Source organism: Psammomys obesus, unplaced genomic scaffold (genome assembly GCF_907164565.1).
Source record: "Psammomys obesus unplaced genomic scaffold, mPsaObe1.curated_primary_1811, whole genome shotgun sequence".
Lineage (NCBI taxonomy): Eukaryota > Metazoa > Chordata > Mammalia > Rodentia > Muridae > Psammomys > Psammomys obesus.
The window spans coordinates 4,377,959-4,395,165 of NW_026596256.1; the positions used below are offsets into that span (position 1 = coordinate 4,377,959).

At 39.5% G+C, this 17,207-nt stretch overlaps 1 protein-coding gene across 6 annotated transcripts in view; it reads left to right on the forward strand.

Annotated features, from left to right (window-relative positions):
* Trpc4 (transient receptor potential cation channel subfamily C member 4) overlaps positions 1-17,207 on the forward strand; it is a 125,618-nt gene that overhangs the window by 54,372 nt on the left and 54,039 nt on the right. For all 6 annotated transcript variants that reach the window (XM_055596815.1, XM_055596816.1, XM_055596817.1 and 3 more), the window contains exon 3: positions 15,951-16,287. In XM_055596815.1, coding sequence (XP_055452790.1) covers positions 15,951-16,287 — 337 coding nt within the window. The remainder of the gene's footprint in view (positions 1-15,950; positions 16,288-17,207) is intronic.

Below are 17,207 nucleotides of genomic sequence, written 5' to 3' on the forward strand. Positions count from 1 at the left end.
AGACTTACTGGGAGTTAGGGTTTTTAATTTAAAGAGTAGGTGTAATACAATGTTTTTAAGTTCTAGGACAAGGTATGAAAATACTTGCTGTGATGTTTGAACTGCCTTAGGATCAAGTAATGAGGTACCCACAAGAAACGGGCTATATGTCATAGTCTTACTGAAATTAGGAAAAGGGAAAGGTTCTAGCTTCAGCTTTAAACAGCATATTTGGCAAACTAAACGTATTCCAACAGAAACATAGGCAAATATTTTGACTGCACTTCTCATATGTGAGATACACGAAAACCTGCATTGTAAATGTTTGGAGGGTGAGATAGTCACTAATAGTTGGCAATAATACATCAGTATGACAGAAAGCAGGGAGGTTCTGTTTGCCATCAAGTGGACTTTTCACAGTCAGAGAATTTGGCAAGAAATGTTGAGCATTTCTGAACCCCCCTCAGGACTTTCATCTCCTTCCACGGAGCGTCCAGATGCAAGAAGAGGAAGATTCTGTTCAGTTGCAGTCACCTCCAAGTATTGCTAAGATTGTACTTACTGCTGAGCCCAAAAGCCCCTTTTTAGTTTGATTTAAGAGACACAGTTGTCTGTTGTGGGAGTGGTTGCTAACATGGATTATAGGGACAAGCAATAGATCCAGAGATCAGAAAAAGTCTGAGATAGCTTGACAGGAAAGCTTAACTTGGAAAATCACAGTTCCTTCCACTCTGAATCTTGGTTTTGAGAGATTTACCCATGGCTATGATTTATTTTTATTTTAATTTTAAAAATTATTTGTATTCACCCCAGACTTACTGATAGATGGACTAGTCCTGAGAGTCCACATACAAGCCCTCACACTCACCTGATTTTGTTTTACCAAGAGGCCAAAATACACAGAGGAGAGAAGACAGCATCCCTAAGAAATGGTGCTGGTCATGCTGATCAATGGTAGATAGAAAATGGACTAGCTCCTTCTCTCACCCAAATGGGTCAAGGACCGCAGCACAGGACCTAATGCCCTGAACCTGATAGATGAGAGAGGAAAAAAAAATACCTTTCTGAACATGACCTCAACAACACAGCCATTAAAACCAACAATTAATAATTGAGACCTGATGAGACTAAAAAGCTTCTGTACAGTAAAGGACGCCATCATTCAAGTGAGGAGGCAACATACAGAATGTGAAAAAAAAATGTAGAATCTGTGATACACAAAAAACAACAACAATACAGGCAATCAATGGGATCAAACAAAACAGGGAATTCTTACAATTTCTCATACACAAATTAGAAATTACAAAGAAGGAGCTGTAATTTTTATGAATTCTTCTGTCTAATAATCAGACCCTTCCCAACTAGGATAACCAGCTCTGGGGTGGTTCCTTGGATAGGAGAGGGATTGAGAGTCTTTGGATTGCTTCCTGTCTTGTTAATTGACATGTGGTGGAAAGCGTGGTGAGAAGGAAAGGGCTGGCATGGGCATGGTGCTGGCTTAGGGAAGTCAGAAATTAAGGAAGCAGAAGTTAAGGAGTAAGAAATTAAATTCCTTCTCTTCATTAGTCTTGCCTTAGGTTTTGCCTGGAGCTTTGTGTTCAGCTTTTATTAATTTAATATAGTGTTGAGAATAGGGCCAAGAGCCCCACGCATGCTGGATGAGCACTCAAACACAGCATTATGCCCAACTCTTGGTTTCCCTGGGATTTCATGAGACGGTCTCACAAGGTAGCCCATGATAGATGTGAACTCACTATGTTTTCCAAGCTGACCTTGAACCTTTGATCTTCCTGCCTTTGCCTTCCAAGGGCTGGGGTTATAGAGTTGTGCAACATGACTCTTTGTGTTGCTTAAAGGCAAACAGTATAAACCTTTTGGAGATAATCCCTAATTTGTGTTACATTCCTCTGAAGTAGTGATTAATTGTGAGAACATGTGTACCGAGTTTTGAATATTCCATGAAAAAATAAGCAAACTGCTTAAAAGCTTTCTGTACATGTTCTGTGGTACTTATTCATGATAACATAAAAGAACAAACCAGCGTTTCTATATTTAACGTGTTTCAATATTATGTGAGTAGAGAGGATTACCTATCCAACAGAGACAAAAAAGTTATAAATAATTTCAGTTCTCATATATGCATTGAACACCAGTGTGTTTTGCATAAAATTCCAATATTGCTCTTTTCTTCTCAATGCATTAACATAGTTGATACCTTTATATTAAAAGAAAAAGGTTATTTATTCCTGATTTGTTTTTCTAATTATATTTTTCCATCATGTGTTCATAGTTCTGTGTATGTAAAGCAACAGGAGAGAGGAAAGAATGCTATTAACATGGTCTGCTTTAGCAACTCCAAGAGGGTTAAAGAAGAATTTAGAAGCTAATAGGATTAGGTATGAAATAACTAATTTTCTGGGCTTAGATCTCAAGTAATACCTGATGTCAGATTACAGTGTTATCTTCAGAGGAGATGAACAAGACTGTGTATTGAAATGAAACAAGGAGGTGAAAACAGGAGAGGGTTAAGAAGTTGCCTTGATGAGTGCCCTTGTTTGCTTTCTGTTACTGTCTGATAGTTTACCAGTAGCCATGTAGATAAGCACCATGGCCAAAAGCAAGCTGACGAGGAAAGGATTTATGTCAGTTTACAGCTGAGAGAAGCTGGGGAAAGCGCTGAAGGCAAGCGCCTGGACACGGGAAACGAAGCAGAGGCCATAGACGATGCTGCCTACCAGCTTGCTCATCCTGGTTTGCTCAGCTTGCATTTTATACAACTCAGAACCACCTCCCCGGCAGGCTGGGCCATCTCACATTAATCATGAGCCAAGAAAATGCCCCACAGGCCAATCTGGTGCGGCATTTCATTAATTCAGTCACCTCTTTCCAGATGATCCTAGCTTGTGTCCGATTGAGCAAAACCTAACCAGCATGACAGGCTTGATTAACAGATTGGCTACCTCAGGTACCTATGACCCCAGCAGATAGGGACAGGCTTATTTTAATGACATCATTACAGCAAAATTGGCACGTAATAAACTGCACATACTTGAGTTGAACATTTGGGAAGGTTTTTAGTGTGTGCACGCACCACAAGAACACCATGATGACATGTGTCCATACACAGTGTTCCCACAAACTTCCTTTGGGTCTTTAGTAATTGCACCTGCAGGTCTCATTTCTCTTGCCACAGATCAGTTTGCCCATTTTCTAGAGTTTTTATAAACAGGACTATACATCCGTCTTTATCCTCTTTGTTCTTCCATTCAGCATAACTTTTTCTAGAGAGGTATCTCGTTATGTAGTCCTGGCTGATCTAGAACTCGCTGTGCAGAGCAAGCTGACCTTCAACTCAAAGAGCTCCACCTACCTCTGCCTCATAGTACTGAGATTAAAGAGAGTTGTGACAACACACACAACCAGCATAATTACCTTTAAGATCCAATCATATATATGATACACATATACAATTTATCAATTAAGTCATCTCTTTTCATATGACTCTAGCTTGTATCCAATTGATCAAAACCTAGCCAGCAGGGTGCTTTTGGCCCAGGAATATAAGAATAGGCTTGTTTTTAATAGCATGTTATTACAGTAAAATTGGCATATATATCATGTATTATATATACATATGTATAGTCAATTGTAACACCTCCTTCTAATGAAGCATGATCTAGAATTTGTGGAAATAATATATTTTGCTTATCTTGTCAAGGGTTAGTGGGTACTAGTTGTTCTTATAAATAAAACAGTCACTATGTCTTAATACTAATGTTTGCATGGGTGAACTATTCATTTTCCTGTGGCTATATGGTGAGTCTTAGAATGACTTAATTAACAGCCATTATATATACATGTGTATATATATTATATATATATATATATATATAATATATATATATAAACGAAGGCTCTTCACTATTTTCCAAGGTCATTAACAATTTATATTTGATGGGGAGTGTGTGAAAAGTCTAGTTCCGTAAAAATATTCCCTCATATTGTTAGTCTGTGAATCAGTTTTTTTGTTTGTTTGTTTGTTTGTTTCTATGATAAAACATCATGATCAGGGCAACTTATTTCTATGATAAACTCTTCTGAAACAATTTATTTTGGCTTATGGTTCCAGAGAGTTAGAATCCATAATGGTTGGAACAGTATGACAGCAGGCAGCAGACATAGAAACTGGAGTTGGCAGCTGAGAGCTCACATTTGAACCAGGAGCATGAAATGGAGTGAGGAGGGAGGAAGGAAGAGAGGAAGGCAGGGACAGGTAACAGGAAGCAGGCACCAGGCTTTGGAAACTTCAGCGACTGCCCCCAAGGGCATACTTCCTCCCTCAAGGGCCGCACCTCCTGTCACTGTGCAGACACCACCACCAGCTGGAGATGGAGTACTCATAGCAGAGCCTGTGGATGACATTTCTCATTCTCCACTACAGTCCATTTCATGTGGTGTCTCATGAGGCTAAGCATCCTTTGTGCCATTTGCCCTTTGAGTGTCTTCTGATGATGCCTGAGCGAACCTTGAACCTGATTCGGCTGTCTCCTGCTTTCTCGCTAATGTGTTTCAGTTGAATAGTGTGTAGCTGAAGGAAAGTTTAGCTTCACGGTAATAGGTTTTTGATGTTGTGTGAGGATGGAAAAGAGTTTGTGGCTCATGTCTCATCTGTGTCGATAGTTTACCAGTAGCCATGTAGATAAGCAGTATGATTCTTAAAACTACAATTCTGGGACAGATTAATGTTCCCTACCCCTCATCTCAAACCACCAAATTTGAACTTTTTTCCAGTCTCATTGCATCATGGCCCTAACTCTACTGCAAGACAGGGAAACTTGTTTGGTATTTCACCTGTGTAAGCAATGAAATACTTCTTGCCAGTTAGAATAGGCAAATCTCCTGAAAGCCAATAGAATGATGTGAGGGTAGCCTTAGATTCATGACTGCTTTAGACTTAACATTTATCATTGTACATTATGGTGGAATAATAAAATAGAAAATAATAGAGACAGGAAAGGTGGGAGTATTTAACAGGAGAAAGTTGGGAGCTACAGTCTGCCTCTGTGGAATCACCTCAGTTTATCAAAAAGAGCAGTTTCTGGAAGCTGGAGAGGTGGCTCAGTGGTTGAGAGCTAGATGTTCTTGAAAAAAAAAATTCATTTCCTAGCACCCACCTGGTGGCTTGCACCCATCTGTAATTTCAGTTCCCTCTTCTAACACCCTCTTCTGGCCTCCATGGTACACATATGGTACACATGCTTACATGCAGGCAAATCATTCATACATAAAGAATAATAATAAAATCCTTGTTTTAAAAGAATATGGATTTAATCACAGATAATTGACAGTGTTTATAGAGTTATTGGGGGTTTAAGCATGATTCATAGAGTTGATTATATTGGGAGCATATGAAATGGCATCTGCAATTGAAATCATAATGTCAAAACTATGTATTAGGCAACTATCAGGAAATGTATAATTATGAACGTTACAGCTTGGTATTTAAGCAACTTAGCTCTAGTGCTAAAGAGCATGTCCTTATTTGGAAATGGGATTGGTGTGCAAAAGACGTCGGAAGATGAGGTCACTGGGCTCCTCGCTAGTGTGTCGCCACGACTGGTGTCCTTATATGAGAGGGTACTTGGTGCAAAGTGAGGCACCCAGAAGATGGTCTTGTGATGACACAGGCAGAGACCGGAATGAGGTCCCTGCATGCCAAGGAATGCCAAGAATTGACAGCCGCATAGCAGACAGCAGGAGGAAATAGGAAGGTTCCTATCACTGGCATCTAGATGTTAGACTGTGCCCCTAAAGGGCCAGGAGAAAGAATTGTGAGTCATTTAGCTGCCCATTCTGTGGACATTTGTAGCACAGCATTTAAAATAAAACAATACAATAAAAAATAAATTTCAACAAAATTACACACAGCTCATAGTGATGCAGTCTATGCAGATTTTTATAAAAACAAATTTACCGGTACCTGAGGTCAGAGAGTTAACAGTAAAGTCCCTTTGGGTACCACCATTCCTGTGGTCCAGATCCCTTGGAACAGTCTTACTGGTGGCCATGGGTCTAAGCTGCCAGTAACTGAGATGCTAGGCTCTGTGTTGGCTTTGCATGGTAAGTTGTACTTGCCTCAGGAGGCCCATGAAGGCTGTGCAAGCCAGGGCTTGAGCAAGTGGAGTTGGTGTGCATTTCAAACGGAAGTCCCGAAACGATTAAGCAATAGGAAATTACGTATCTCTCACTTTAAGGATGTGATTTGGGTCATTATAAAGAAACAAAAAAGAATAAAAGAAAGTTGCAAGCCTGCAGTCAGTGAGCCTAGTGAGACACTGGTACCCAGCTACAGCAGGAAGCTGAAGAGATGCGCTGACAAGTACTGAGGTGTACTGCAGATGCGGCTGCATAGACTGCAGCCACTGGTGACAGCCAGGAGAAAAAGACCAAGCAGTGATGACAAAGCATTACCCGCCTTTAAAGGCACTTTTCACCTTGTTCTCTGCTTCCTGGAAGTGATGTCAAGGATGGCCATCCTGATCATCATGTTCCTTTTTGTCCATGTTTCGCCTTTTGTGTCTGTCCTAGTGAGTGCAGACAGAACTCTCTAGGTGCCAGTTACTATGTGAACCCTGTTGTCTACAAAACACATTAGTTATTCCGTGTTGCAGATGAGATGGTTTCTTTCCAACTTCAGTGAGCAGACAACTGAGCGGTGTAATTAGAGTTATTTTTCCCAGGATAGCCAAGGAAGTTTTCAAAGCTGTGCATTGTCGACAGCCAGGACTTCAGGGAAGGGAGAGACATCATAGAATGTATTACTCAGGGTCCTCTAGAGGAGCAGAACAGGCAGCACAAATATATACTAAAAGCGGATGTATTAGATTGCCCTATACTATCAGAGTAGTCAAACAAGAGCTGCCTTGCATGGAAGAGGCCAAGAACCCAGGAGTTTCTCAACCCAGAAGGCTAGGTGCCTTGATAGACCCTGTCTGGTGCCAAAACACTAAGATTCCTGGTCTTCAGTCTATATTTTTGATCATTTTGTTTTATTTTTGAGACAGGATGTGTTTGTGGTTTGTGTAGCCATGGCTGTCCTTTAACTCACTCTGTAAATCAGGCTGCACTTGATTTCCAGCCTACCTCTGCCTCATGAATGCTGGGATTAATGGCATGAGCCACCAATTCTGGGCTGAAAGGCTGTTTGGGAAGGAATCAGCAGTGATAGCCACAGTGTAAATGGACTTTCCAGGAAAGGTGGAGGCCATGCCTGTGCAAAAACCAATAGTTTGCTTTCTGCTCTGTCCTTTTATGTGGGTCCCTACCAAAGATGCCTGCCATATTTGGGGTGTTCTTCCTGCACAGAATAAGACAATCAAGATCACCCCCCACCAGCCATGCCTGCAGAGCCTACCTGATATATAAACAGTGGTTCATTGAGGTTTTCTCCCCAGGTCATTCTAGGTTTTGTCAAGTTGACAGTTAAAACTAAGGGTTACCAGGAGTTTGATTCTAAGGTTAAAATTAGTGTCTGTTTAGGTCCAGCATAGTGCTTTATGCCTTTAACCTCAGCACTTAGGAGATAGAGGCAGGTAGATATCTGTGAGCTCAAGACCAGCCTGGTCTACATATCAAGGTCCAGACCAGTTAGGTATATGTAGAGAGACCCTGTCTCAAAAGGCTGTTTATAAGCCCATGCACATACATTTCAAATATACATAGCCCATTGTCTGTTTTACTGACATGTTTAGATGGGCAAAAAGGGACTTTTATCCAATAAACATGACTTTAATTGTGAAAGAAAAGAATGGAATTGGCCCTCTACTTTCTAAAGATTTACATAATCTCATCTTATCAGGCATAGGAAGTATTTCATATGACCCAACTATTTCACTCTGGACATATACCCAGATAACATGGAAATTTTTACACACTCATGTTTATTGCTACTTTATTCACTATAACAAAGAATAAGAATCAAACTAGTTGTCAATCAACAGATGAATTGATAAGAAAACTATGACATATGTGTGTGTTGTATTTGTATATATATATACATGATATATATTAATATATGTATATATACATATATATGAATGTTATTCAACTCTAAAAAATGTAATCACAAAGTCTGCAGAAAATGGATGGTCTTAGAATGTATAATATTAAGTGAGCTCACACGATCCCAGAAAGAAAATAAAAAGGGTTTGTTCTTCCTAAGATGCAGAATCTGCCAATAATGTATGCATCTGTGAAAGGAAATGTGCTTGTGGGTACAGTGTATTGTGTAGAAAGAGAACAAGAAAGGCTGAGTAGGAGATGAGGAAGAACTGAATGAAGGTAATGGATATGAGTTATAAAAGAAAATAGAATGCTAATTGTTTTTCTACTTCTAACCGTCCCCTGTGTTTCTTATTTTTGGTGGTGGATAAGTACATAAGATATATTAAATGATGAAAAATGTGAAAAATCCAATGTGAAGCTACATAATTTTCATTCTGGATGGAATGCAAATTCTAACTACATAGAGGTTCATTAAGGTGTTTAGAAACTGGTCTGTTTAAGGTTAATATGAGTTTTTGTTTTATTTCCATATTTTTCATAATAGTTTATTTTTCAAAGAATTAGGAAGCCTGGCTCTTATGTGGGAATATGCAGGGCAGGAAACAGAACAAACAGAACAGCAATTAGACCCTTTTGTCTAATAAGAATGCATTGCATGGCCGTCTGCCCATGTCTGTTCTGGATTCTTGCCGTGATGGAGGTAGAAGCAAAATTCAGTCTCTGACTTCAATGGAGATTAAAACACCATTTCTGGATATGCTTCCACTCTGTGCAGGACTGTTGCTTGTTCATCAGAGACTGGGGATTGAAGTGTCAGTCCTTAACACCTGACTGCGGACGACACCTGACTCCATTTCCACCTAGCACCGTCCCAAGTTTTTCAACACATGAAGAAAAACTTCCGGCATGGTTCTATCAATAGCCAATAATTTTCTTCCTCCCCCTATCTGTTTATTTTTAAGAAAAATTTAGGCAGCATCCTAGAAATAGTTGCTATTTTCACAAGTTATTTCAACTATTTACTTAGGCCTCCAAATGGGTAGTCTCCAAGCACGTGTGGAGATTGTATCAACTGCTTCCCTTTGTACTCTTCAAAGAGCTGCCATTATGTAGTAATTATGGTTTCTGGCCCCTTAGTTGGCTTTGTTTTCCAGGTCCAACTTATTTGTTTCTTTTGGGTTTTGTTTGCTTGTTTGTGGCTTGGTTGGTTAAGGCAGTGTCTCATCCTGCAGATCAGGGTAGCCTCAAACTCTTGGTTTTCCTGTTTCAACTTCCCTAGTGCTGGGATTACAGGCTTGAACCACCACGCCGTATCAAGTTCAGTAGCTTCATGTACTCAGTATTGAGCTAATGTCACCCTCTCCTTTAAGACTGCCTGGCGTTTCCAACCTCAAGCTACTACTCACTCTCATTGAAGATCAGTTTTGACACCGATTTTGAACATAGACCCAGGAGTATTTTAAAAAACTTAACCCTGTGCTTGAATGACCAACACAATTAAGACAGAGCTTGTTTATTATCCTTCCCTGACATTGACATGGTGTCCTAGCAATAGGATATCCTTTAGTCCCATACTGAAAATCCAATTTATCATGAATGTTTATGGGAAGTGATTAGGAAACCTGATGACTAGTTAGACAGTTCTTTGCATTCAATAAAGCCAGAGGGTTTGTTGACAATGGAAGACAATCTTTCAAGGTTCTCAGTCATCCTGATTATTCTAAATCCTTTTCATTGTCTCAGATAGGACAAAACGTTCATTAGTCTTTTTTTTTTTTAATTTCAAGAGAGCTATTGAAAACAATTTTCAAATTATGTATTTGCAAACTAGTTATGACTATTTTCTTATTCTTGAGTTATTACTATTATTATGGATGTGATATTTCTCACAGAAAAAATATTTTATGACATATGAATTCAAATTGGGTTATAAAATTCTCCTTCTACCTTCCCAGAGATTAAGACCTGATATTTTTATAATCACTAGAATGTATATTTACATTGAATTATAACTAGTCTTAAAACATTTAGTCTGTGCAGTGGAACTATCCATAGCTTCATGAGGCATCAAATACATTAAAGTAGTGTTTGCAAACTGTTACCGTCCACAGACAGTGTGCAATGCAGGGTTATTCACCCAGTGATACCCTGCATTACTGACATGCTCCCAGCCAAGGCCAGTGTCACTGGTCTCAGCCAGCACTGCAAATAGTAAGGATAAGGACTCAGGAATTTTCCTGGAGAAATTTTTCACATAGATGCTAAAAGATGGTGACAGCTTCCCTTTCCGCTGTGTCTCTGCTAAGTCCACAGTAAATTACAGACTAGCCCAGGGATTTCTCCTTGACATTTTCAGTATGGTCTTTCCTAAATGGAAGCTAAGATATATGCACCATCCACCTTGTATCTGTCAAAAGCCTACTTGTTATTTCAGGCTTAATTTGCTGCCTTGAATTCTAGTTATCGTTTTACATTGAGCATTATCTTTTCTGCTCTCTGGACCTCTCTGTTTCAGACGGTAATATTAAGTTATCTATAACATGATTTATCTCCAACACACATTGAGTTCCCAGAAATGGACTTACTAGCTCCAAGAGACTGCAGTCTCTCTCATTCCCACTTACTAGAGCTAGAGTCTGATAGGCAGTGCCGACTTTAATTAAATTAGGAAACAGCACAGGGAAATGCTGCTTTAATTAATGAGGTAAATAGATATAATCAGTCATGTGATCTGAATATGCTCTTGGGGACTAGAAGAATTGTCTTTGCTGTGGACACAACTGTAACTGTCTCTGGGAAGCAGTCAGCCAGAGTTGAAGGTCACTGGCAGCTTTGAAGGGAGCTAAATGGCCGATATAACAGAAAGGGTTTTTCATCTGTGGATAACACAATTCTTGGGAACTCTCTGTGTTCAGAGAGCCATGAAACCCTGTTGTCAACATTATGAAACAGATTTCTGGAAAAAGCAAGCAGAACAAAAACATGGTGGAAGCACTCAAACCAGACAGGATGGTTGCCTTTAGAATATACATATTTTGCTTTTTTTTTTTTTTTTAAGAATATGGCTATAGTGTAAATTTTGAGTATGAGGTTTTAAGCCAGAAAAACATAATGAAAAGCTGAAAATATGAAGGAAAGTTAACAGCTAAATAAATCACATCTGGGCAGAACACCCATCATGTTGCTTTCAGTGTCTGCTTCCTTTCAGTTTGCTTTATCTGTAGTTAATGTTTCAGTTTCTGTCTATGCAATGGGGGCTTGATTTAACTGTTTTATTTTTTAAACATACATTTCATTTGTATTTTATGTCATCATTTTTCTTTATGTTTTGGGATCTTAGTATTTTGTGCAGTTGTTTTTATTCCATCCATGTTGAATCAAAATTTATTTGTAGAAATGAGATTAGATTCAGTTATTTTTACAATGTCTTCAGTGATTAGAATCCTGTGACTCAGTGGCTCCATAAATACTCAAAGGATCAGGCTTCCAAAATGCCTTAAAGGTTATTGAATGCTAATTATAAAGAATTTAGAAATGATGTTCAGTGCCTCTTTTATAAATGCATGGGACCCATTGTAAGTTTGAACGCTGAGATTTCTCTTCCTATAAAGGTTGGCTAAAGACTGAGGCACAGACCTGTACTAAAAATCCACTTCCCCCCAGTTGAAATAGTGCAGAAGGTGGTGGTTCCTTGGGTCCTGCCTCAGGAAGACAGTGAAGGAGCCTTGGCTTCAGGTCACCTGCTTCCTGTAAACAATGCTACAATGTCCGGCCAGGGCTTCCCTGGATGGATCAGTAGTTTAGACAAAGGAGGTGTCAGTTCTATAAAACAGGCCTTCAGAGGGAATTGGAGAAAGCTGAGCAAATTGAAAAGAGGAAAAAAAAAGACTCATACAAGAAGAAAGAGGAATAAAGAATAGGAAGGATGAAGACAAAAGGGAGGGAAAATGAAAAATGAAGAGGATAGGTTTATCTACTTTAACAATTAAAAGTTTGTTGTTTTTTTTTTTTAAATTCTGTAAGACTTGTCTTTTGGGTTCTGAATTATCCCACTCAGCTTGATTTTTTTTTTTGTTTTGTTTTGTTTTGTTTTGTTTTTTTCTAGCTCCATTCATTTTCTTGCAAATTTAGTAATTTCAGTTTTCTTGACAGCTGAATAATAGTCCATTGTGTAAATGTGCCCCATGTTCATTATCCACTCTTTAGTTTATGAACATCTAAACTGTTTCTAATTTCTGGCTATTATGAATAGAGCAACAATGAACAAATTCTCTGTAAGAGGAGGTAGAGCCCGAAACCCCTCCAAGACAAATGCTATGTTTTCTCTTATACGTGGATGTCAGCTTCCAGCTTTTGGTTTGTTTGCTACAATCCAAATAACCACAGAGATTAGATACTTAGAAAGGAATCAGAAGGAGTAGAGGACTGCCCCAAAAGAAGATATAGAATTGAGTGTTATGGAGAAATGGAGGGAAAACTAAGATAGGAGGGTCGAATAGCGTGAGGGCAGGGTAAAGTGGGGGATGTGGAGAGGGATTGCCAACACCTATGGTCCTTTGAAAAGCCCTGTGGAAACCTGCTACTGCAGAAGCTTCCTAAAGTCTATCTACATGCAAAAGGAATATAAACAGAATCACCCAAACAATAGGGAAGACAATGCCCCAGCTAGACAGCATGTGCTGCCCAGTGAAGCCTCCAGTGCCAGGAAAGAGCTACACCTTGTTTAGCCCTAGCACCACATGGCATCTCACAGCCATGAGTACTTCCAGCTGTCAGGAATCCGACACCCTCTGCTGGCTTCTCTGCACATCAGGTCTGTACGAATCAGGTAGACATGCAGTACACGTACGTGTTTGTAGGCATACACTTAAAATAAAAGGTAAATTGTAAGTGAACACTAAATAGCTTAAGGGCACATGTGTTTAAGGTTTGGCCCCCAGCTTGTTTCTGTTAGGAGAGATCCTCAGGGTATCAATGGGGTGTCCCCAGTTGATACCTCAGTGTATAGAGGCAGATGATGGAATACTCGCTTTTTTTTCCGCCATGATATACGACCTCGCCATCACTCTGATGCAAGGAGGCAAGGTGGCCAATTGATGATGGTCTGAAAACTGTAAACTTGTGAGCCCAAATTAAGGTGGGGTCTCTACTTCCTCTCAATGCTCGGATCAGGAGGGGGATAGTCCATAGCCCCAACTTTATTTAAACCTTGTGACCAGTTTCTAAAACCATTCTTTCATTTTTTTTTCCTGAGTGAATAAAATGTGTTATTCTCTGTGTACTCTCTTGATTGGTCTGTTTATATGTAAAAACTGATGAGTTCATAGCCATTTATAGTCATATTTTTTTCCATCTTCAGTGGATTCAATTGTGTCCTGTTAAGCATTCTTTTTTAACCAAGCTAGCCTCAGTGATTAAAAGGAGTATTGTGCTTGCAGAGGACCCAGCATCCACAGGTGGTTCAGTTCTATGGGTTCCTACAGTGTCTTCTGACCTCCATAGTCACCAGGCACGTACACGGTACACATACATACATGCAGGCAAAACACATATGAATAAAATGAATACTTTTTTAAAATTTCAACAAAAATAAATTTTAACCTGTGCAGAGTTCTAATTCTTTGGGAATAGTTTGTCATGGGAAATGAAATAAATGCTAGGCTTTTTGTATGTGACGTGCTGTTGGGAAGGATCCTGTGGAACAAATGGAGCTCTAGAAGAAACAGAGCTTGTTAGGGTCCACTGAGTGTTTGGTGAGAATCCTGCAAATGCGTTATAACTTCTAAAAGCCTGGCTTTGGCCAGAAAACAAATGAAAGTCTAGAGTCTTTGATATAAATTTAAAGTTTTCTTTTACAGAGTCTTAAATTAGTAATAAAAACAGAATACCCTCCTGACCTTGGCTTGGAGGAAATGTTTTGTTTTATCTGTATTTACTTAACCCAGTATCATAAAAACGTGGTTTATTTCTTGTCTCTCTGCCCACCAAATGCCTTGATTCTAACGACCATTCATGTAATCAACATGACTGAATACCTCAGATACTGAGTTGCTTTTTCAATCCATCATTCCATTTCCTCTTTTTGTTCTCAGGGAAGTGTCTTTTCTGGTCCCCCGAGGACTGTTTGAGTGCATAGCATCAGAAAAGAGGCAGGGCTAGTTCCTACCCACAGGAGGTCCATGTGGCTGAGAGCTGAAGAAGAAAAGTGAGGACTGTGCAAAAGGGTGCAAAGGACCGTGAAGGGTCACGTGTAGGGAAAGCTATTTTATGATGCCAACAGAGTCCTTCACAAGGGACGTACATGTCTGCCCCACGCAGAATTACACTGTCATCCCTCACGCCCACTGTCCACTTCACCACCGGTGTAGGCTGTCCCTCCTCTGCATGCCTTATCTTAGATAGCTTTCTTCTGAAAGGCATCTCTGACCACTGCAGCTCCATTTATGTGCTGCTGGGCTGTCAGTCACAGTGAAGAAAAAAACTCATGTGTAGAAACTCTGGACAGCATATTTAAACACCCCATCTTGATCAGAAATGTTGGATATTTATAGAGATGTCTTAAAACCTCTCTTCCCTTCTCTTTTAAAAAGAGAAAGCAGTATCTGTCTGACATCGTAAGTACGTTACTGGGGTGAAATGTTTGTGAAATGGCTTGTATATGATAATTGATTAGTCTATGTGATAATATGCCTAGTGATTTTTATAATATTAAACCCAGCGACGATGATGTTTCTTAGCTTGTTTAAAATATTTTATGTTATTTTTCTATTAACTGAACTTGGCTGAATATATATTTCTTTCATGAGAGCAAAATTCATACATGTTTATGACAGAAAATATTAAAAAGTAAAATGAGAATCATGCATAATACCATGATAAATAACTAAAACAAAAAATTGTGATGTTAACATTTTAATTTTATTTTCTATATCTGTAAGTTTTCTTAAATATTTGGCCATATTTTGTAGGTAGTATATCCTATGTGTGTTGGGTAGTTTTTGTCAACTTGATAGGAACCTAGATATACCTGGGACTGTCAAATAAAGAAGAGCCTCCATCAGATTGCTCTGTGGGAATGTCTGTAGGGCAGTTTCTAAATCGATAATTGATTTAGGAGGACCCTGCTGTGAGCACCACCTCTGGGTAGGGAGCTTTGGGCTTAGTAAGAAGGAGAGACGAGGGGCTCGAGAGATGACTCAGAGGTTAAAAGCACTGTCTGCTCTTCCAGACATCCTGAGTTCAATTCCCAGCAACCACATGCTCATAACCATCTATAGTGAGATCTGGTGCCCTCCTCTGGTGCACTGGCACACATGCAGGCAGAACATTGTTTACATAATAAATAAATAAATCTTTTTAAAAAAGAAGAAGAAAGACAGATGAACAAACCAACAAACATCATTTGTCAATGGTTTCTGAGTTACCAGGTTCCTTCCCTGGCTTCCCTACATACTGGACTGTAAGTTATGAGCTAAATAAATCACTTCCTCTTCAAGCGTATTATCACAACAATAGAGAATAAAGCTAGAACCCTGTGTGCATTCTTACTCCTTCCCTGTCTCCGCTTCAAGTACAGGCTCCCTATTTTGACTTCATTTATGTTTAAGCACTCAGCGCTGTGCCTTGAGTGAAACAGGTGTCCATTATATGGTCTTTCTTAGAATGACTCAAGAGATTTGGTTATAGTGTTCTAAGGTCAAGTAAGCCACAGCTAATGTCTTTAAATTATAATACTGTTTTATTTATGTTTCATTTGAAATTGGTTTGAACACGAAATTAAGAAAAATAGTAAAGGTTGTCATTATCTTTTTACATGCTAAAGGATAAAGGCAGTTCTGAGTTTTTCCCCATGAGCTGAGGTCCTTACAGGTAACAGAGACTTAATTTCCATTCTCCTTTCTTCCTAGTTTGTTGCCCAGCCCAACTGCCAGCAGCTGCTTGCGTCCCGCTGGTACGACGAGTTCCCAGGCTGGAGGAGAAGACACTGGGCAGTGAAGATGGTGACGTGTTTCATAATAGGACTACTTTTCCCCGTCTTCTCCGTGTGCTACCTGATAGCCCCTAAAAGCCCACTTGGACTGTTCATCAGAAAGCCATTTATCAAGTTTATCTGCCACACAGCCTCCTATTTGACCTTTTTGTTCCTGCTGCTGCTTGCCTCTCAGCACATCGACAGGTCAGACTTGAACAGGCAAGGTCCACCACCAACCATCGTGGAATGGATGATATTACCGTGGGTCCTGGGTAAATGTGTTACTATAGAAAATATCATAACAAACGTGTTTTCTGCCATGCAATTTTGTTGCTTAGAAAGAATATTCACTAACGTTTGGGGCAGAGGGAGAGATTCGCGCATAGGTTCCGCCCATGGTAGTTCTAAGACCTTATCCTCTAAACCAAACATATGTTCTGACAACTGTGGTGTGCTTGCTTCCAAAGGAAGCCTGGGAAAGGTAATCTTAGGTTACAGGATTACAGGTGCTGATGACTTCATATCCTACAAATGACTCAGGGTTTGTGTCTTACTTGTCTTTTGAATCTTATTGCTGTGTCTCATTGGCCGCACATAATCCCTTCATTTTTCTTCTGTGCTGGCATCTGACTCCAGGCCTTTACAGGGGTGAGCAGGTGGTCTGCCACTGGCTGAGATACGCACACAGACCCTTATTTTCTTATATGCCTTCCACTAGATAAGCATGTATCCCTCGCTAAAGAACTACTGATTATATACATATATATTTAATTTTTTATATATAAGCTTTATATTAAAACTTCATCTACTTGCTGTTCTTAGAAAATGTTATAGAGAAATAGGAAATTAAGCAATAGGAAAATTTTCAACCTCCATGTTACCAGAGATAAATAATTATTTTAGAACTGCCACAATCAGAGTAGAAAACCTTGTTTATTAAATGCTGTGTTTTCCTTCCCTTTACTGTAGCTATGCTTAGAATTTGCATTTTAATTATCCTTCTCCGTATCCTGCTGTGGTTTGCTGAGAAATCACATTTTTTTTTTCGGTTTCACTTGAAATCCCCTTGGTCTCAGACCCAGCTCATTAGAAAAGGACACATTTCATGAATTTCATGATTCACTATCTCAGGAGATCTGCTTGGGTTATATTCCAAACTGAACTGAGGGACCAGCAGGAAGAAAGAAGGCAT